Source organism: Wyeomyia smithii, chromosome 1 (assembly GCF_029784165.1).
Source record: "Wyeomyia smithii strain HCP4-BCI-WySm-NY-G18 chromosome 1, ASM2978416v1, whole genome shotgun sequence".
Lineage (NCBI taxonomy): Eukaryota > Metazoa > Arthropoda > Insecta > Diptera > Culicidae > Wyeomyia > Wyeomyia smithii.
The window spans coordinates 5,400,685-5,421,329 of record NC_073694.1 but is presented as its reverse complement, the minus strand read 5'-3'; the positions used below and the strand labels follow the sequence as shown (position 1 = coordinate 5,421,329).

At 37.9% G+C, this 20,645-nt stretch overlaps 1 protein-coding gene and 1 long non-coding RNA gene across 2 annotated transcripts; both read right to left on the bottom strand.

The window, feature by feature from the left end:
* Window positions 1-6,333: 6,333 nt before the first annotated feature.
* On the bottom strand, window positions 6,334-12,829 carry LOC129718148 (uncharacterized). Its single transcript, XM_055668587.1, has 4 exons — window positions 12,736-12,829; window positions 12,557-12,681; window positions 12,419-12,491; window positions 6,334-6,523 (listed from the first exon to the last, which is right to left on the bottom strand). Exons 1-4 carry the CDS (start codon window positions 12,790-12,792, stop codon window positions 6,419-6,421), a joined length of 360 nt encoding a protein of 119 aa, XP_055524562.1. The 5' UTR covers window positions 12,793-12,829; the 3' UTR covers window positions 6,334-6,418.
* Window positions 12,830-13,097: 268 nt separating this feature from the next.
* On the bottom strand, window positions 13,098-13,704 carry LOC129719670 (uncharacterized). The gene is made up of 2 exons (XR_008727226.1): window positions 13,404-13,704; window positions 13,098-13,330 (listed from the first exon to the last, which is right to left on the bottom strand). It is a non-coding gene; the product is annotated as an uncharacterized LOC129719670 (long non-coding RNA).
* Between the last annotated feature and the right edge of the window lie 6,941 nt (window positions 13,705-20,645).

Here is a 20,645-nt window from a genome sequence, read left to right as displayed (position 1 = left end):
TTTCGACAATATTGATTGATCGAAATGTTTCAGAATTTGAAACTCAATTTACCTATACTTGATTTCATTCTAGAAAATCCAATCAGTTTTCTAAACGTCATCTCCAGACTATGAAACTCAAAATAAATATCATTGAAATCTGAGTGTCCTAGGTGTTAGAGCAAACAAGTCAGATTGAAGGGTTATATTTGTGCTTGGAAGACTAACAGCTTATCTTGAGCAGGGCTTTTGAAAATCCTTTTCTATAAAGACGCTTGAACGTTTTCTCGGTCAGTTACAAGCTTTCCTTTTTGTGCGATCCTTCGCTCAATTTCAACTTGTACCTGTACGTTGCTCTCCGCAAAAGGACCGCCGCTTCGGCGTTCAAGTCCGCCGCACAATCTTCTGTCGGCAATCACGTACCATTTTTCGTTTGCGTTCATGATCGACCGAAAAAAACAGTCAATCAGTTTAAAGCATTCTTACGTTTGAGGCTCATGTGCTGGTGGTATGCTGTTGCACCTACAGTGCCAATTTTTACTAACCGGGACCTCATTCGTAATGAATTAACCAACGCTTACTTCAATCATCTGCGTCGAATATCGCTTAGCAGCAGAGTTTGTGAGTGATATTCAATATAGTCATCATTCAAGCCACGTGGTAATGGCTTTATGAGTAAGATAGTTTTTCTCACAACATCGACGGGGAAGAAGATAGGGTAGAACAGGGCTAGTTGATTACGGGGTTAGTTGGTCAATGAGGATTACATCAAACCAACGCATCGAGAAAACTGTGTTTTTTTTCACATATCATTTATATAAAAAAAATGTGTTATATGGGTGATATAATCAGATAAGCAAAGAAACTAAATGACAAAACAAAGTGCAGTAGTGCATATTGTGATTTAAAAAAATGTTTATCGTTGTCCGTCGGTTTTTAAATAAAGAATAATAAACACCCGTTTTCAAATGACAATTCGCTCATTAACAGATTTTGAACAGGTTTGAGCAAGAACTCAATTAAAAATACGAAGGACAACGATACAAATTTCTCAAAAACCACGTTTTGCTCAGAAAATTACTCTCGTTCAGCTGATCTGTAACAATCAGAAAACCATGAAAACTTTAGAATTGCGGAATTCGGTTCGAGTTTTCAATTTAACACGTGTTTTCTTTGATCAAGTGTCCATTCAAACCATCGATGTAATTTCAACGTATACACCAAAGTCGCTTTTTACGCGGGGGATACGTTCCGCGTAAAAGGAAACCGCGTAAAAAAAATCGCGTAAATTCCTGAATCTACGTGAAAAAACGCGTAAATTCCGGAATCCGCGTGAAAATGACCACATAAAAAAACCTGCGTAAAAAACTGTAAAAAAGGCGACCTTAGTGAACTTTTCGTCAAGCAATGGAGAGTAACACTTTTTCATCCAATAATGAGTAGCTTTTGCGAACGTCTAAGCGAAAAACTGAAAACGATTTGACTTCCGCCTAAATGCTACAGACTGCCGTTAATGCATCGGTGGAGGAAAACTGAATTGTCCTTTCGAAATAAAAGTTGTCACTTTACCCCACTCGCTGATCAACTTCTACCCTACCTAAGGGGCTTATTGGCCAATCTGTCAACCGCTCAAAAAAGATAAAATACACTGAAGCCTTTTAACGCGTATTACGGAATTTACGCAGATTTCAGAACTTACGCGGTTTTTTATGCAAATTTCAGAATTTACGCGTTTTTAACGCGGTTTTCGGAATTTACACGTTTTTACCCCAATTTACGATTTCAGAGTTTTCACGGTTTTTTTACTCGAATTTCGGTATTAATCCACGCGGTTTTTTACTCGGATTTCGGAATTTACGCGGTTTTCAGAAATTTTTCGTTTTTTACGCGAATTTTGGAAATCACCAGTTTATTTACTCAGACTTCGGAATGCACGTGAAGTTTAACGTAGGTCTTACAATTAACGCCATTTTTTACCCGCATTTTGGAACTTACGCGTTTTTCACGCGGATTTTTTCCGCGCTACGTGTCTCCTCGTAAAAAAAAATTTTAGTTTATCCGTAAAATTGCGAGCTGTTTAATGTAGTTCATATTTTCGCATAATACAGCCATACCTCGGTAGAAGGCAACCTCGATTTAACGTAACTCGATATAACGTAACTTTTACCTCGATATAACGTAATTATTTGAGATGTATTGAAATTGAAAATAAATGATATAGCAACTGTTTTTGGGGTATAAATTGCTTCGAAAATATGTAGTAAGTTTTGAAACCAATGAAACCAATGCGAAAGTTGTCCCAAATGGGCATAGGAAAGGTTTTAAAATACAAATGGGTGATGGGATTAGGTTTCCACGCATCCTTCAGTAACAATTCACACTCTTGCATCAACTATTTTGTTTTGTTTGTTGAAATTTTCTCTAAAGAAAAGCATAAGAAAGGTTTCAAATTACTGATAAGTGATGGGAAATAGGTTTCCGCGCATTTTTTAGTAACCATCAACAGTCTTGCATTAATTCAAAAACTTTTTTTTGCTTGTTGAAAAATTGTCCTAAATGGGCTCAAGAATGGTTAAAAATTACTGATAGGTGATGGAAAATAGGTTTCCGCGCATCTTTGAGTAATCATTAACATTCTTGTATGTATTTAAAAAAAAATTTTTGCTTCGATATAACGTAACTCGATATAACGTAGCGAAAATAAGATAAAGTTGCCTTATATCGAGGTATGACTGTATTACCGGTATAAAGTAATGGAACATTTTTACCAAAAATGACCAACTTTTCCCGCTCTACCCTAAGTACCGATTTATGCATTGTGTCGTTTTCGTTTCCGCGGTGTAGCTACACTCAAACGACACTTTTGACACCGAAAATGTTTTATTTGATTTTTCGTGCCACCCTTTTTCTGTCTCTCCCTACACTTTTTCTGTCACTAATGACACCCGAAAAAAGCAGAGTGTACTGTAGGCCAAGTATAAATGACAGTTCTACAAGGTATGCTATTCACGACGATGCATTAGTATTAGTGAGCGTTATGAACTTTTTCCAATTTTGTATAGAATTTGAAATAATTATGCATTTTAAACTAAACTTATAAAACATACTTTTCTGAAAAGTTATAGAAATGATGTTGAAACATGTTTTATTTGTGAGAAATACATAAAAATGCTGGGGTTTAGGTAAAATATGTTGTTTTTCATCATTTTGCCGGTAACCTTTATGCACTTTACGTTTTTTTCTTGTACTCTAATAGCGCTTCTAAATAGAGTCGCTTATGTTTCATGCAGTAACAAAAGTCATGAACTATGACAATGACTAAGATTATGCTCCAACTTTTAGAAATATAGCATTTTTATATATTTTATTTTGCCATATTGTCGTAATTCTTCACACTAATTCTAAATTAATATCAATTTCTAGTGTGTTTCAACTGGAGATTAGGCTGCCCCAAAAAAAAATCGATGTTGAAAAAGTCAAGGTGCTCAGCCCTAAATTGAGAGATAATGTTATTTATAGCATTTTTGTAGAACATTTCGACTTTCTAAAAAATGGTTTTCAGGTTGCCCAAACGTGATTTATGAAAAAGTGACTTTTTCAAGCTACAAAACCACTCTTATGCACTTTTTCGAGTTTGTTCGATTCCTAAGTTTTTCCATATATTTTTTTATTTTTGTAGGATTGTTTTAGAATATTTTGTATGGTTTGGTTCAGCATCACATTCAATTATTTGACTTACAGAGCCCATTGAACATCACAAAAAAGTGGATTTTTCTTAAAATTTTCAGATAAAACCCTTCAAAACACATATAAAAAAATTTTGATCAAGAACTGAAATTTTTATTGCAAAGCGGGCTTCAAGACGAAAATTTTTATGAAAAAAGATCCTTGATATCTTATCAGGGGGCTGAGATATTGGCGTTTTCACATGTGATGGAAAACTATGCGTTTTCTCAAAAATGCCACTAACGCTCAATATCTCCATTGCACAGTGTTTTCTTTTGCCGTTTGTGCGTATAATTTCCTAAATAGTGATTCAAATGATAATTATAGCCATAAGGTATGTTCGGAAAAGTTTCAGCATATTCAAAAATGCATCTTTTAAGGTAGAAAGATGGGTGATCAATCTACCAATGAGTGAGATAAAAAATTTACTTTTTAATCAGAATAAGATAGACACAAGGTGTCTTCGACAAAGTTTTAGTTTATCTTAAAACAAGAAACTTTACCGAAGACATCATGTTTCTATCTCTTACATATTACGAGCAACATTGAGTTTTCTATTAGAAGGCACTAAAAATCACAATTTTCGTTCTAACTTTTTTCGTTTTTCGACTTTTTAATCCAAGATTGCATTTGTTTTCTGAACATTGTTATTTCTTGTCTCACAAAATAAAACAGTTATTAAGCATATTTGTTAAAATGCATAGTTTTCCATCACATAGAAAAATGCCAATATCTCAGTTCTCCGATAAGATATCAAGTATCTTTTTTCATGTGAATTTTCGTCGTAAATCCCGCTTTGCAATGAAAATTTCAGTTCTTGATCAAAAATTTTTTTTATATGTGTTTTGAAGGGTTTTATCTGAAAATTTTAAGAAAAATTCACTTTTTTGTGATGTTAAATGGGCTCTGTAAGTCAAATAATTGAATGTGATACTGAAACAAACCATGTGAAATATTCTAAAACAATCCCACAAAAATAATAAAATATATGGAAAAATTTAGAAATCGAACTGAATTGAAATAAGTACAAAAGAGTGAGTTTGTAGCTTAAAAAAGTCATTTTTTCATAAATCACGTTTTGGCAACCTGAAAACGATTTTTTAGAAAGTCGAAATGTTCTACAAAAATGTTATAAATAACATTATCTTTCAATTTAGGGCTGAGCACCTTGACTTTTTTAACATCGATTTTTTTTGGGTCACCCTACTGGAGATTCACTCTCCAACCAAAAAAATCAAATATAAAACAACATAAAACGAGAAATTTTAAAAATGTTCCGAATTCCATACAAAACGCGAAATTTTTCATAACGAGATTTGTTTGTGTGCGTGGATAGAAAAAAATGTAGCATACCTGTAGAACTGTCATCTGTACTTGGTACTGTAGGAAGTTACCAACACATTCACACGTATGTGTCAAAACTGGTTTGTTTTGGTTTTCGTTCCACGTCGTAAAGTGTCAGATAAATTTTTTCTCAGCACATTTGCGAGATGGACATATAAATGGAAACGAGACAAAATGACGAATGCGATAATGACCAACACAAAACGAATTGACAGCTATCCCATTATTACGCATGCCAATGCAATGACACTGAAAATGTTTTACTTGAAGCTGCAAAGTATAGCAAGGAAAAAGGGTAGCTACACCGCGAAAACGAAAACGACAAATAAATGATACCAACCGCCCTCATTCACTTCGTGTCTTGCACGTACACATAATCGAAGAGTGAACGTAATAAACGAGCGCTGCCATAGCGAATGACCGCCACCTAGAAACTGAAAAAACGATCAACTTTTTTTTTTCTTCATCTAAACGATCAACTTTACTTTGACTGTTTTTTCTTTGGGTGATCGCTTGACTCTATCGAGCAGTCAAGTTGACTGCGGAAGGCGTTCGCATTCGTGTTTTAACAGTCAACTTGCGATCCTTTGAAAAGCACTGTGCATGGCTCGTCGAGCTTTGATGTAGTTTCTCTATTTTTTTTAAATTCAACTCTCTGGGAGCCAGAAACTTTCCGAGATAAGAACCTCTAAAATCGTAACGTCAACGTACAAATTTACATAGCTTAAAACGACTCTGTATTGTGCATTATGAACGTTGTGAAATTGTATATGTTTTTCACTTAATGTGCTAGAAAATCGTTATGTGCTTTTAGTTGTAAATTTCATTTTTTGGTACTGTGTAGACAAGCGTCATCCATAATCTTAGACTTTTGGTTTAAAATAAATCGATTTTAACAATGTTTGTGCATTTTTTTATCGGTCAAAAAAGTTAGATTTTGTCCGCTTTACATCCTTGACGATTGAGCACATTTTGCATGACGACTTTTTTCGATAAGACGAAACTTTTGAAACTTCTGCTAAACGAATTGGCATCCCAATGGGGAACCCTAATATTTAAAATTTCTTCGAATATCAAAGGCTCTGGTTGTACTCTGATGACAATTTTTCGTATTTTTTTCCAAAGCTTCAATAATTTTGCATATATATATATATATATATATATATATATATATATATATATATATATATATATATATATATATATATATATATATATATATATATATATATATATATATATATATATATATATATATATATATATATATATATATATATATATATAAATATCAATGATTTATTAAGCAAGGTTTTTCCATTACAACAGCAGTTAAGCGGAAAACGGCAGAAGCAATCAATTCCACCGATCAGTTGCATTTAGTGGTATAGATATGCGCATTTGCCGGATCACTTTTCTCCAGCCATGGTCGCTCCCATGCCGATAATTCACACCCTCGAGAAGTTCCATTCACATTCCGCGTCGAACACTCGACAGAAACGGACGTGCAAAGTGGTCGTTCTATTACAATCCGGTCCGTGTGTACGAATAGCCAAACAAAAGAGTGTATTATTCGCGCTAAAGGCCAACTAGATTGTGAGTTGTGTCGATACGTTCTGTACCCGGCTCACAACTTTGGCTGTATTGGTGCAAAATACCAGCTGCAGTTTTGATCTGTGCACCGTGAATAGATCTTTTTAATCCAAGCCCATCAGTTGACAGTCGAGTCCGTGTCGCTGTGCTGAGTGATCTCACACCCGGCTCACTGCTGGTGGCTGTATTGGTGCTGCTGTACTGGTGCTGCTGGCTGCTTTGGGTGCAGCTTCGAACGATCGGACAACCACTGCTGGAAGGAAGAAGTAAATAGGTACGTGTTCTTGTTGGCGCTAGTGCGCTAGTGCACTACATTTAGCGCGATGGATATAGATCCCTCGCCTCCCGTGCCACCATCCCCGAACCCCCCTGACCCTGACCCTTCTGTTACCCCCTCCCCTGTTCATTCTCCAGTCCCCCCTCGCCCCAGGCTTTACCCGGACGGATCTCAACAGGGCAGCTATACTGTTTATTTTCGTCCAAAGGCAGGAGTGAATTCAAAGCGTTTAAACATACTGCAAATTGCTAAAGACCTGACGAAGGGGTACAAGGCCGTGACCGAAATTTCCAAGGTCCGACCTAACAAGCTCCGTGTCGTGGTCAGTGATCTGGCACAGGCCAATGCTATCGCTTGCTCTGAGCTCTTCACACGCGAGTATCGCGTCTACATACCCGCACGAGACGTGGAGATCGACGGTGTCATAACCGATTCGAGTCTGTCTGTCGAGTGTATCCTAAAAAGCGCAACCGGTTGCTTCAAAAATACCGAAACACAGGCGAAGATTTTGGATTGTAAGCAATTGCGGTCCATGTCTCTCGTCGGCGGTAAAAAAGTTTACACTCCGTCAGACTCGTTTCGCGTTACGTTTGCCGGATCTGCCCTCCCTAGCCACGTCTCGATCGACCGGGTTCGTCTGCCTGTGCGATTGTATGTACCCCGTGTTATGAATTGCACCAATTGCAAACAGTTAGGCCACACAGCCGCCTACTGCTGCAATAAGGCACGATGTAGCAAGTGTGGGGAGACTCATGAGGAAGATTCTTGCAGTGTTAATGCTGAAAAATGTATTCACTGTGGGGAAAACCAGCATGAGCTCTCCAAATGCCCGGTGTACATGCAGCGCAGAGATAAAATTAAGCGGTCACTTAAGGAGCGTTCAAAGCGTTCTTACGCTGAGATGCTGAAGAAGACCGTGACCACTTCTACCATAACATCGAACCCCTTTGATCTGTTGCCCTCTGATGAAACCGATTCTGACGATTCATCAGCGGGAACATCTTATGCCAATCCTGGGGAGTCTAGAAAGAGGAAAAATGTTTCTTCTCCTAAACTTCCCCGTAAAGGTCCTAAGATTTCCCAAAGTGTAATGAAAAGTACGAACAAACCAAGCAGTGCTGCGGAAAAACCGAAGCAAACTCCTCCTGGGCTTGCAAATTTAAAGTCCCAGAAGGAGTTCCCAGCACTGCCAGGAACATCTAAAACCCCAGTTGTTCCTTTTGCACATCCAGTTGATGAAACAAACTCTGGATTAGTGAAATTTTCTGACATTGTGGACTGGATTTTTGAAAATTTCAATGTACCCGATCCAATTAAAATTTTTCTTACAGCATTCCTCCCAACAGTTAGATCATTTTTGAAGCAGTTGACTGCCCAATGGCCCCTCCTTGCAGCGATTGTATCCTTCGATGCCTAATTCAACTGCGTATATGAAGGATTCTATCTCTGTCTTACAGTGGAATTGTAGAAGTATTTTACCAAAAATTGATTCGTTTAAAGTTTTGATAAATAAAAACAAATGCGATGCATTTTCCCTTTGTGAAACTTGGCTTACTTCAAATATTGATCTCAACTTCCATGATTTTAATATTATTCGCCTTGATCGAGACACCCCATATGGAGGAGTACTTTTAGGGATTAAAAAGTGCTATTCTTTCTATCGTATTAACCTCCCCTCGATTCCAGGCATCGAAGTTGTCGCATGTCAAATGACAATACAAGGTAAAGAGCTTTGTATTGCCTCAATATATATTCCTCCCAGAGCACAGGTTGGGCAACGGCTGCTCTTTGATTTAATAGAACTTCTTCCCTCGCCACGTTTGATTTTGGGAGACTTCAACTCTCATGGCGTGGCTTGGGGTTCCCCATACAATGATAACCGCTCCTCTTTAATCTATAACCTTTGCGATGACTTCGACATGACTATTTTAAACAACGGTGAAATGACACGTATCCCGAAACCTCCAGCGCGCCCAAGCGCTTTGGATCTATCCTTATGTTCGACGTCGCTACGGTTGGATTGCACATGGAAGGTAATCCTCGATCCTCACGATAGCGACCATTTGCCTATTCTTGTTTCAATTACAAACGGGTCAACTCGCATGCGACCAATTGACATTCCGTATGACCTCACGAGGAATGTCGATTGGAAGTTATACGAGGAAATGATTTCAAAAGCGGTCGAGTCGATTCAACATCATCCACCACTTGAAGAATACAACCTCCTCGCGGGCTTGATTCTCGACGCCGCGTTGCAAGCCCAAACGAAGAAATATCCCGGCGTAACGATCAAAGAACGGCCTCCCACTCCGTGGTGGGACCAAGAGTGCTGCGTTATCTACACGTAAAGATCCGACGCGTTTTTGGCCTTCCAGAAGGGAGGTATACCCGACGACTATATACGGTATTCGGAGCTTAATACCAAGCTTAAAAGCCTGGCTAAAGCAAAGAAACGCGGATATTGGCGTCGGTTCGTGACGAGACGTCGAGGGAGACATCGATGAGCACTCTTTGGAACACAGCCCGAAGAATGCGGAATCGCGTAACGGTCATCGAAAGCGAGGAGTCTTCAAGTCGGTGGATATTTGATTTTGCCAGGAAAGTATGTCCGGACTCTGTTCCTGCGCAAAACTTTGTTCGCGATACGTCTCCGGGTCACGACGCGATAGAATCACCTTTTACGATGGCAGAATTTTCAGTTGCCCTCCTGTCCTGTAACAATAACGCGCCTGGGTTAGATAGAATCAAATTCAACTTGTTGAAGAATCTACCCGGCAATGCCAAGAGGCGCTTGTTGAACTTGTTCAATAAGTTCCTGGAGCAAAATATTGTACCGCAGGATTGGAGGCAAGTGAAGGTGATCGCCATCCAAAAACCAGGGAAACCAGCTTCTGATCACAACTCTTATAGGCCGATTGCAATGCTATCCTGTATCCGGAAATTGATGGAAAAAATGATACTCCGTCGTTTAGACCATTGGGTCGAATCAAATGGTCTACTATCAGATACTCAATTTGGCTTCCGCCGTGCCAAAGGGACGAATGATTGTCTTGCGTTGCTTTCAACAGATATTCAGCTGGCGTTTGCTCGCAAAGAACAAATGGCGTCTGCGTTCTTGGACATTAAGGGGGCTTTTAATTCCGTTTCTATTGACATTCTTTCGGGTAAACTTCACCGACAAGGATTTTCTCCAATTTTGAACAATTTTTTGCACAATTTGTTGTCCGAAAAGCACATGCATTTTACGCATGGCGATTTGGCAACTTTTCGCATTAGCTACATGGGTCTTCCCCAGGGCTCATGTTTAAGCCCCCTTCTTTACAACTTTTATGTAAATGACATCGACGAATGTCTGGCAAACTCATTCACGATAAGACAACTTACAGTCGACAGTGTAATCTCTGTTACAGGGCTGCCGATTTGAAAGGACCATTGCAAGATACCTTGGACAATTTGTCTGCTTGGGCTTTACAGCTAGGTATCGAATTCTCTCCGGAGAAGACTGAGATAGTAGTTTTTTCTAGGAAGCATGAACCTGCTCAGCTTCAAACACAATTAATGGGTAAAACGATTTCTCAGGTTTTGGTACACAAATATCTTGGTGTCTGGTTCGACTCTAAAGGCACCTGGGGTTGTCACGTGAGGTATCTGATGAAAAAATGTCAACAAAGAGTGAATTTTCTTCGAACAATAACCGGACAATGGTGGGGAGCCCACCCAGGAGACCTTATAAGGCTTTACCAAACAACGATATTGTCTGTCATTGAGTACGGGTGTTTCTGCTTCCGCTCCGCAGCAAACACACAACTGATCAAACTGGAGCGAATACAATATCGTTGTTTGCGTATCGCCTTGGGTTGCATGCAATCGACCCATACGATGAGTTTGGAGATCTTAGCTGGAGTACTACCATTGAAAAACCGCTTCTGGAGCCTGTCTTCTCGTATTCTTATCAAATGTGAGGTCTTGAACCGTCCCGTGATTGAAAATTTTGAAAGGTTAATCGAACTTAATTCTCAAACCCGTTTTATGACATTGTATTTCAATCACATGTCCCAAAATATTAACCCTTCTTCGAATATTCCAAATCGTGTCGACTTATCAAATACTTCTGATTCTACTGTGTTTTTCGATACATCCATGATAGAAGAAACTCGTGGAGTCCCGGATCATTTACGCGTGCAGCAGATCCCCAAAATTTTTTCCAATAAATATCGAAACATCAACTGCGACAATATGTACTACACTGACGGATCACTTCTTGATGGGTCCACTGGCTTCGGTATCTTCAATAAAAATTTAACCGTCTCCCATAAGCTCGATAATCCTGCTTCTGTTTACGTCGCAGAATTAGCTGCAATTCAGTACACCCTAGGGATTATCGAAAAAATGCCCACGGACCATTATTTCATCTTTACGGACAGTCTCAGTTCCATTGAGGCTCTCCGATCGATGAAAGATGTTAAGCACTCTCCGTATTTCCTGGGGAAAATACGGGAACATCTGAGTGCTTTATCCGAAAAATCTACTCAGATTACCTTAGCGTGGGTCCCTTCTCACTGCTCGATACCGGGTAATGAGGAAGCGGACTTTTTGGCTAAGGTGGGCGCAACAAACGGTGATATTTATGAAAGACCAATTGCCTTTAATGAATTTTTCGCATTTGTACGTCAGAATACGATCATCAGTTGGCAAAATTCTTGGACCAAGGGGGAACTGGGAAGGTGGTTACATTCCATAATCCCCAAGGTATCGACGAACCCGTGGTTCAAGGGGTTGGATGTAGGTCGGGATTTCATTTGCGTGATGTCCCGGCTTATGTCCAATCACTATAGATTTGACGCGCATCTCCGTCGTGTTGGGCTCGGGGAGAGTGGTATCTGTGCCTGTGGTGAAGGTTATCACGACATAGAGCACGTTGTTTGGTCATGCCCTGTACACCGTGACGCCAGGTCTAGATTAATAGCTTCCCTGCAGGCCGAAGGTAGGCAGCCGGCTGTTCCTGTTCGTGATGTCTTGGCGAGCCGTGACCTATCCTACATGTCCCTTATATACGTTTTCCTGAAATCCATCCACGCCCCAGTTTAGTCCTATCCCCTTCCGCCTACATCCAACCAAACGACAAGAACACGTTAAGACCCCGGATCCGGAAACAGCAACTAGACCCGCACGATACTCTCAGGCCCCGAGGGAGACAACCCAATATGCCAGTCCGTAATATCTTGGCCCAGCAGCGGAACATTTTCAATATGCTGCTTACCTATGGCGATGGAAAACCATCAAACAACAAATCAGTGCTTTTAATGCAAAACATTCTAGCTTTAAGTTAGATTTAGTTTCAGCTCGTAGTCGGCAGCGAGGATAAAAAATTTGCTTTTAGTTATTAAGATACTTTAGAAAGTAAGCTACCAGATATAATTGGCGCCGTTAAACATTGAATTGTATTTGTGCCGTGTCAAATAAACTATAGATGAGGAAAAAAAAAAAAGTTCCATTCACCACGAAGGCCACGGAATAGGTAAGGCTAAGTCCTTCAACTACCTTCACGGTACCGCTTATAAGCGTTAGATTTCTGAGGAGCAGCTGTTTTAGTACACTAGACAATTTGTTGAAAAAAAAGACAGATGAGAGACTTACTTCGCAGTGCAACCTCCGAATGCGGCAAGGATACTGTTCACTCTGTTTACATGTTCTGCCTTCGCGAGATCCGCTTTGGAAATTGCTCGTCCACCTCCCACAACCACCGACTGAGCCTGCGGGGACTGTAAGTGAATTTTGTTGAGTATTGTAAAAGCGCACTGGATTACTACACTTACTTGCCCGATGGCGCAAACTACTAGTATTACTAGTAGTTGATGCATCCAGTACTTCATTGTGCTTATTTTTATTTTTCTGAAGTAAACGGTGAAGCCGGGAATGCAACTGATGTCTGCCAGGTAAAAATTACGCTTTAAATAGCTCTCAGTTTTTGTTTTGTTTGTCGTCTTATGAAATGTGACAGCAGAGATTGGTGCAACCAAATACCTGGTTATTTTTTGTCCACTTGGAATGTGCTCCAGCTGAATCAAGTCCAACTGACTCTATGATGTAATAGCATTTGTGAAATTTCGATGATAATAAAAATTTTCTTATGTAACTCTTCGAACCCAATATTGGCATAGAAAAACAAAAACCTCCGTCCGAATTTTCAATTTTTATTTTAAATTTTTTTTTGGACGACATGTATTTTTGTAGATATACGTATTTTTGGAATCAGTTTTCACCAGCCACGGTCGCTCCCAGGCCGATAATGTACATACTCGAAAAACCGCTGGGGCATTATAGAATCTAGGAAACACAAGGATAGACGCTGTATAAACGTACATCACCCCTTCGACCATTTGCTTGGTACCGTTGACAACATTTGAACTTCTAAAATACAGTTCGCTTAAGTACACTTGACATTTTCTCGGGAAGAAAAAAAAGATGAGAAATGATAACTTACTCCGGGTAATTACCAGTTGCGGCTAAGATGGTGTTAATTCTTTTCACATGTACATCCTTTTCAAGATCCGCTGGAGAAATAACTTCTGGAACTCCTACCCGTGCCGGTGGAAGTGTTAGGTCCTTCTAAGTAAATTTTTGTTAATAAACGTTCAATATAACCACATTTAACAGAACTCATCGTTCTGCTGAAAACTGATTCAGAATATGCCTGTCCGATGATGGAGACCACCATCATCACTAGTATCTGGTAGTTCCAGTACTTCATTGTAGTCAATGCGATCTTTCTGATGAACAAAATAAAATCGAAATTGCAACTGATGCCTACCAGGAGATTGATTGTTCTATAAATATCCCTTTGATTATGCTTTATTTATCGTCTTAGTTGACGTCAATGAAACGAGATAGCAGAGATTGGTGATGGTAAACAAACCGTTTTTGGCACATTGGAATGCGCTCCAGCTGAATCAACATCCAGCCGCTTCTCAACTGGGATCTACTTTGCAGTTCAATAATTTAGAATATATATAATTTGTAAGCATTTGATTTGTGAATAATATTAATCCCATAGAACATTTAAATAGTTATGATCACAACACAAACAAGTCTGGGTAAAATTCTTCTTCTGTGGGAACCTTAGGTTCGATGCTGCTCACGTGACGGGTACCCGTTAAACCCGTAAAATTCTGCACAACACACAGTTCGGAATTGCATTTCTATAGTATCAATTTATGGAATTATTAACGATTCACCATTATCACCGATTTCACCGTCAAATGGGTCGTAATTACCAACATAATGGGCCCCGTGGGTTGATAGTTGTTGTGTGTCCGAAGCACGTAGTGGAAAGCCTGGCGGGGGAACTTTATTGTTGTGTGTTAATAAAAGCTGAATCATAGTTTAGTTATGAACTGTTTATCGCCGGTTGGCATGAGACCGGCTTTTTGCACAAAAGAGAAAAACTACGATTCAAAACTCGTTCAAGCAAATGGGATGCCGTGAATCACTCTTTTAACATATTTTTCTTAGCGTTCCCATAAATTTTCACCGAAATCACATTCAATTTAGCGTCGCACTCATTTCAACCCCTTTCTTGCTTGGCAGCGCGAAAAAGCGCTAGGTGCAATTTTCATTATTTCTTAAATCACACTCGGAAAAATAAATCAAACACACGTTTCTCTCGGCTGCTTCGCAGCAAAAGATTTCCGGTTCGCCGGCATCCCCGAAGAAAGTTGCCGTTTTTTCTACCGATGGTAGTAATTAAAACGATACGCAAAAGAGGAGCCCGTCGTGCAAACAGTTTTCATTTATTAATGCTCGAGTGGGCTGGAAAACGAGATCGCGCTTCCCTTCCTCCATTTTTTCAAACAGCAACCGGAAGTGCAGACCCCCTCAGCTGATCCTGAGGAGGAAAATGAGTAATCAACAACAGGCGAAAAAATAGAGTCGCTTTACTAAGAAAGGGGGGAGGTGTAGCACCACTCGTTGGTAAACAAACAAATAAATAATAATGGAAGTGAAAATTGGAGACGAAAACCATTTGTTTGAACCCCTTTTTAAGAACTGACAGATCTTGAAGGTGTGAGCGTCCTCAGCTCTGCTGGAATTAAACTGATTTTGAGTGGTACTCTGTTCAGAGTAATTGACAATAAATCCCGCATTTTTTCAAGTTCAAGTGTCGCGCTCTCGATTCTTTGTACATACTACGCTGCGAATGAATAGAGAACAGTTGTATTCCTTTAAACCAGCTTCCAGCGCACGGCCCAGCAATTATAGCATCAAGCGAGGAGAGCAGCTTGTCTTCACAGTGTCGAGAAACCTAATTATCAATCCGGGAATATTCGCATTTTCTGCTACTTTGCGCGTATCTAAACGGTGAGAAAGTGAGATAAAGACGGATGCGAGGGGTTTGGGGGGAAAATTCGTCTAACGTTCTCGAAGTGCCTGCAATAGTTACTGTTAGGCTGACTAGCTTGGAATACAAGATCGGGAACGAGGGGGAGAGGGACCTCGAGCAGACGCATATATTCCGAGCAGTGACGTTTACGTGTGTGGATTGAACTTCGTTTCATTATCTTAAGGTGGATAATAGTCAGGAGTGAAGCTTGGAAGGACATACAATTTTTGAGGATTATTTTGTAAAATTTGATCGTTCAATGAATATTTTCGCCAATCGATTTTTTCCCTATCTACACTTCACTGAATTTAAATGCTCAACATTTAAGAAACTTTCATTTCCAGAAAATTCATCTCAAGTGTATGAATTTTTTTTGTCGAGAAAAAATTAAATTTGAGTTCAAATTCATCAGAATTGGTACAAACAAAAAATTATAATATAAAACCTAAATTTTCGATTTATCGAAAGTTTTCTTCTGCGACATTCAAACGATTTACAGTTAGTTTCCCAAAGTTTTTTGTATTTTTAGAAATTCCAAGTCCAACCTTTGTTGCACCTCCAGGATTGTTGTATCTATCTTTTTGAGTCATATAATAGGCTTCTAATTATGGTTTTGTTATGAAATAGGTTAAAATGTTAATACGCTTAGAAAACCCAAATTAAAATCATGGAATATAAAAATTATTTACTTCCAAAACAAAGCTAAGCAAAGTTAGTTTATTCCTGGAACTCAAAAATTCATGGCAAGAAGAAAATACATGAAAAATGACAATCTGAAGCTGATCTAATTATGAAAAATAAATGAGAAGATTATGTTGCTTGCTTTCCGAGGTCTCTTGATGTTGATTAGTTTTTTATTGTCCAAGTCTGTGTTAAAAAACCAGGTTTTACCATTATTGCGCACTACTGAACCGTACGCTGTCTTGTATTTTACGAACAGGTTGGCCTTAGAAAAAAAAGTCCCAAGCTACTAGTTGTTGAAGAAACTTTGGTTGATAAATTTTGATTTCCTCCAAGGGCGACACTTGAAAAATGTTTAAACTTTCAACGAAAAGTTATCGTTATTTTCGTCAGATCAAAAATATTCCCCTTCAGTTCTTGGTTAGTTTTCAACAAGTACCTTATTTTTCGAACTAAATTTCTATTTTTAACAACGCCTTTTACCCGTTAACATTCAAGTTCATTAAGCAGACAGCGTGTGCAGTAAGGGATGCGACCGACGGGATGCGGTATATTTTTCCAAATCTATATCATATTTCCAGTTCGCTTATTTATCGCTTTCCCTACTGCACACACTGTTAAGCAGAACAAGTACTTTGTTTTCAAAAGAAAAATTTTATGAAAAACCAAAGGTAAAAAATTAAATACTTCAGAACAAATTTGTGGGTTTTTAGTTTCCATTCTAATTCCAAATGATACAAAAGTGTGAGGTAATGCGGAACCTCAAATCAAGCCTAGATTATGTTCCAAAAATTCGTCACAATATTTTTTGAAAATTTTATTCGGGAGGAAAAGATGGGAATTCAGAAAAAAAAGTTCAGTGGCAAAAGCCCAAAAGCAATTTGTTTCGTGTATCGCAAGTTTTGATAACTGAGTGAGAGAGTGAGTGAATGAGTGAGTTCTTTTGATAAGTTTTCCACAATTTTTTATTAGATTTTTTTTTCAAATTTTGTTTAGTTTCGTGCAATATGTGATATGCGAGTGAGGTTTTGATTAGTTTTTGGCTGATGGCTGATTAGTAGGTAGGTAAGCGAGTGAGTTTGTGAGTTTTTAATTAGTTTTCTGGAATCTTTGATTAGTTTTTCTCAATTTTTAACAGTTTTTGGCCATTTTTGGTTAGTGAGTGACTTCTTCGCAATTTTTGTTCAGATTCCCTCAAGTTTTGATTAGTTTTGTCTGATTTTCGATAAGTGAAAAAGTTTTTGAAAAGTTTATCGTAGTTTTTGATAAGTCAAAGAGTGCCTGATAAGTTTTACGCAATTTTTGACAAGTGAATGAGTAAGTGAGGTTTTGATTAGTTTTTCGCAATTCTTCTTGAGTTTTTCCGCAATTTTTGATTAGTAAGTGAGTAAGTCAGTGAGTGAGTAAGTAAATGAGCGAGTGAGTGAGTGAGTGAGTGAGTAAGTTTTTGATTAGTTTTCTGGAATCTTCTCTTAGTTTTCAACAAATTATTATCAGTTTTTTACCATTTTTGATTAGTGAGAGTGTGAGTGAATGAGTACTTCGCATTTTTTGATTATATTTCTTCAAGTTTTGATTAGTCTTGTGCAATTTTCGGCAAGTGAAAGAGTGAGTGATGTTTGAATTAGTTTTTGGCATTTTGTGATTAGTTTTTCGCAATTTTTTATAAGTTTTTCGCAGTTTCTGATTCGTAAATAAGTAAGTAGTAAGTGAGTGAGTGAGTGAGTGAGTGAGTGAGTGAGTGTGTGAGTTTTTCACTAGTTTTCGGGAATTTTTGATTAGTTGTTTACATTTTTTTATCAGCTTTTTTATAGTTTTTGTTTAGTTAGAGAGTGAGGGAGTATTTGTTCAGTAAGAGAATGAGTGAGAGTTTCTAATTAGTTTTTCGCAACTTTTAATTAGTGAGCGATTGAGTCAGTGAATTTTTTATTTTTTCGGAATTTTTTATTGGCAAGTGAGTGAGTGAGGTTTTGTTTATGTAATGGGTTAATGGGAGAGTGAATCAGTGAGTTTCTGATAAGGTTTTACGCAATCTTTGATGAATTTTTCACTATTTTTGATTCGAAATTTTTTATTTGTGAGCGAATAAGTGACTGATGAGTTTTTCACACTATTTTTGATTAACTTTTTACAATTTTTAATGAACGAGTAAATGAGTGAGTGTGTGAGTGAGTGAGTGAGTGTGTGAATGAGTGTGTGAGTGAGTGAGTGAGTGTGTGAATGAGTGTATGAGTGAGTGAGTGAGTGAGTGTGTGAGTGAGTGAGTGTGTGAGGGAGTGAGTGTGTGAGTGAGTGAGTGAGTGAGTGACTGACTGACTGACTGACTGACTGGCTGACTGAAATCCTTACTAGCTGATGAAGGTCAGACAATAATAGACAACGCTGCCGAGGCAACAACACAACTGGAATAATTAATTGAGTGAATACATAATTGAGTGAGTAAGCGAATAATTTAATAGTTGAATAATTGAGTGAGTAAGCGAATAATTGATTGAGTGAATAATTGAGTGAGGGAGCGAATAATAAAGTGAGTGAGCGAAAAATTAAGTGAGTGAACAATTGAGTGAGTGAGCGAATAATTAAGTGAGTGAATAATTGAGTAAGTGAGCAAATAATTTGGTTAATGAGCGAGTAATTGAGTAAGTGGATAATTGAGTGAGTGAGCGAATAATTGGGTGAGTGAGCAAATAATTGAGTGAGTTAGCTAATTATTGGGTTAGTGAGTGAATATTTGATTGCGTGAGTGAATAATTGAGTGATTGAGTGAGTAATGGATTGAATGAGTGAGTAGTATAATTGAGAGAGTGAGCGAAAAATCAAATGAGTGAGCGAAAAGTAAAATTTAATTTAATTTAATTTAATTTTAATTTATTTTATTGGTCAATCTTCAACAAAAAGTTGTACAGATATTTACTTAGTCTAGGTGTTGAATTCTTTGTCTATAAGTACTTTTACTGATATTAAAATCAAAGACGTCACAAACTTCGTTGAAAACTCGGCAGCACATATTCCATGGTGCGTTATAAGCGTAGTTGGTACGATGAGTATGTTGCCACAGCAGCGTGTAATTTCGCAGCTGCCTCCGTGGAACGGTAATACCAATAGAACCTAACAGAGAGCTGCAGTCGATTTCTCCATTGAGTAAACCAAATACAAAAAGCCGCTGAAGTAGTTTTCTTCTTACTGCCAGTGGCTCCAGGTTAATTAGTTGACATCGTTCCTCGTATGGCGGAAGGTGAACAGTGTTATTCCAGGGCAGGACACTAAGAGGGTTAGAGAAAAATTAATTGGATAAGCAAATTATTGAGTTAGCAAGTGAGTGAATAATTGATTCAGAGAGTGAATAATTTATTCTCTGAGTGAAAAATTTAATATGTAAGCGAATCATTGAATGAGTGAGCGAATAATTGAGTGAGTGAGAGAATAATTCAGTGACTGAGCGATTAATTGATTTAGTGAGTGAATAATTGATTAAGTAAATGAGTAATTAATTAAGTACGCAAGTGAATAATTAAGTGTGTGAATTGATGATTCAGTGAGTGAATGAGTGAATTATTAAGTGAGTGTGTTAGTAGTTAAGTAAATGAGCGATTAATTAAATGAGTGAATTATTGAATGAGTGAGCAAATAAATAACTAAGTAAGTTATTGAGAGAGTGAGCGAATAATTAAGTGAGTGAATAATTGATTAAGTGAATGAGTAAATAATTGAGTACGCGAGTGAATAATTAAGTGTGTGAATTAATGATTCAGTGAGTGAATGAGTGAATAATTGAGTGAGTGTGTTAATTGTTGAGTGAATGAGCGAATAATTAGGTGAGTGAATTTTTTAATTGAGTGAGCAAATAAACGACTCAGGAAATTATTGAGAGAGTGAGCGAATTATTTAGTTAGTGAACGTATAATTGAGTGAGTAAGCAAATAATTGAGTGAGTTAATTAATAATTGAGTGAGTGAGCAAACAATTAAGTGAGCTAGGTAATCATTGAGTTATTGAGTGAATATTTGATTGCATGAATGAATAGTTGAGTGATTGAGTGAGTAAAGGATTGAATGAGTGAGTAATAGAATTGAGAGAGTGAGCGAATAATCAAGTGAGTGAGCGAATAGTAGAATGACTTAGCGAATAATTAAGTTAGTGAATGAGTAATTAATTAAGTGAATGAGTGAGTTAAAAATTATGTAAGTGAGCGAATAATTTAGTGAGTTAAAGAAAAATTGAATAAGTTAGCGAAAAATAAATTCAGTAAGCGAATTATTGAGTGAGTGAGTAACTAATTGATTCAGAGAGCGAATAATTCATTGAGTGACTGAAAAATTGAATATGTAAGCGAATTATTGAATGAGTGAGCGAATAATTGAGTGAGTGAGCGAATAATCGAGTAAGTGAGCGAATAGTTGAGTTAGTGAGAGAATAATTGTTTGAGGGAATGAGTGAATAATTAAGTACGCGAGTGAATAATTAAGTGTGCGAATTAATGATTCAGTGAGTGAATGAGTGAATAATTGAGTGAGTGTGTTAATAGTTGAGTGAATGAGCGAAAAATTAAGTGAGTAAATTATCGAGTAAGTGAGCAAATGAATGACTGAATAAATTATTGAGAGAGTGAGCAAATAATTGAGTGAGTAACCGAATAATTGAGTGAGTTAATTAATCATTGAGTAA

Excerpts from the sequence above, each read along its gene's own strand:
- LOC129718148 (XM_055668587.1), bottom strand. The coding sequence starts at position 12,792 with ATGAAGTACTGGATGCATCAACTACTAGTAATACTAGTAGTTTGCGCC. Across the intron at positions 12,492-12,556 it reads TTCGGAGGTTGCACTGCGAA|AAATCTAACGCTTATAAGCG; the intron begins GTAAGTCTCTCA and ends GCTGCTCCTCAG. Across the intron at positions 6,524-12,418 it reads CCTATTCCGTGGCCTTCGTG|GTGAATGGAACTTCTCGAGG; the intron begins GTGAATGGAACT and ends TCGACGCGGAAT.